Source organism: Bison bison, unplaced genomic scaffold, assembly GCF_000754665.1.
Source record: "Bison bison bison isolate TAMUID 2011002044 unplaced genomic scaffold, Bison_UMD1.0 scf7180017864516, whole genome shotgun sequence".
Classification (NCBI taxonomy): Eukaryota; Metazoa; Chordata; class Mammalia; order Artiodactyla; family Bovidae; genus Bison; species Bison bison.
The window spans coordinates 5,591,665-5,592,515 of record NW_011495069.1 but is presented as its reverse complement, the minus strand read 5'-3'; the positions used below and the strand labels follow the sequence as shown (position 1 = coordinate 5,592,515).

Sequence of the window (851 nt, the reverse complement as noted above, 5' to 3'; positions counted from 1 at the left end):
AAAAAGCAGAGATATTACTTTGCCAACAAAGGTCCATCTAGTCAAGGCTATGGTTTTTCCAGTAGTCTTGTATGGATGTCAGAGTTGGGCTATAAAGAGAGCTGAGTGCCGAAGAACTGATGCTTTTGAACTATGGTGTTGGAGAAGACTTTTGAGAGTCCCTTGGTCTGCAAGGAGATCCAACCAGTCCATCCTAAAGGAAATCAGTCCTGAATATTCATTGGAAGGACTGATGCTGAAGCTGAAACTCCAATATTTTGGCCATCTGAGAAGAACAGACTCATTGGAAAAGACCCTGATGCTGGGAAAGATCGAAGGCAGGAGGAAAAGGGGATGACAGAGGATGAGATGGTTGGATGGCATCACTGACTTGATGGATATGAGTCTGAGTAAACTCCAGGAGATGGTGATGGACAGGGAGGCCTGGTGTGCTGCAGTCCATGGGCTTGCAAAGAGTCAGACATGACTGAGCGACTGAACTGAATTGAAAAGCCAGTGGGTGGCAGGAGACCCGGGTGTTGATAAGAATGTGATTTCTGCATTGGCCATCTTGCTCCTTGGTCCCCCATATCCCTGCTGGGACACTGTCTATTCCTTACTCTCCAGAGCCCCCTGCTTGGTGGGATGGGTGGGGAGGGGGGCTCACGGCGGTGGGTGGAGGCAGCTGGGCACTTACTCCATCATCATCTGTGACACGACATCGAAGGAGGTGAAGCCGGCATTGGCGAAGCTCTCCTTGTACTGCCCCATCTTGATGGCCTCCAGCCACTCGTCCACCGTGTTAAAGCTGGTGTAGTCAGGGATCGTGCGGTCCAGCAATGGCAGGTTGATTCTAGGGGGGGGGGGGGCGG

The 851-nt window shown here is 51.5% G+C and overlaps 1 protein-coding gene across 1 annotated transcript in view; it reads right to left on the bottom strand.

Moving 5' to 3' along the window:
* LOC104981237 (ephrin type-B receptor 2) overlaps positions 1-851 on the bottom strand; it is a 27,689-nt gene that overhangs the window by 2,757 nt on the left and 24,081 nt on the right. Inside the window, exon 10 of the mRNA XM_010830240.1 lies at positions 677-832. Within this exon, the coding sequence (XP_010828542.1) occupies positions 677-832 (156 nt within the window). The remainder of the gene's footprint in view (positions 1-676; positions 833-851) is intronic.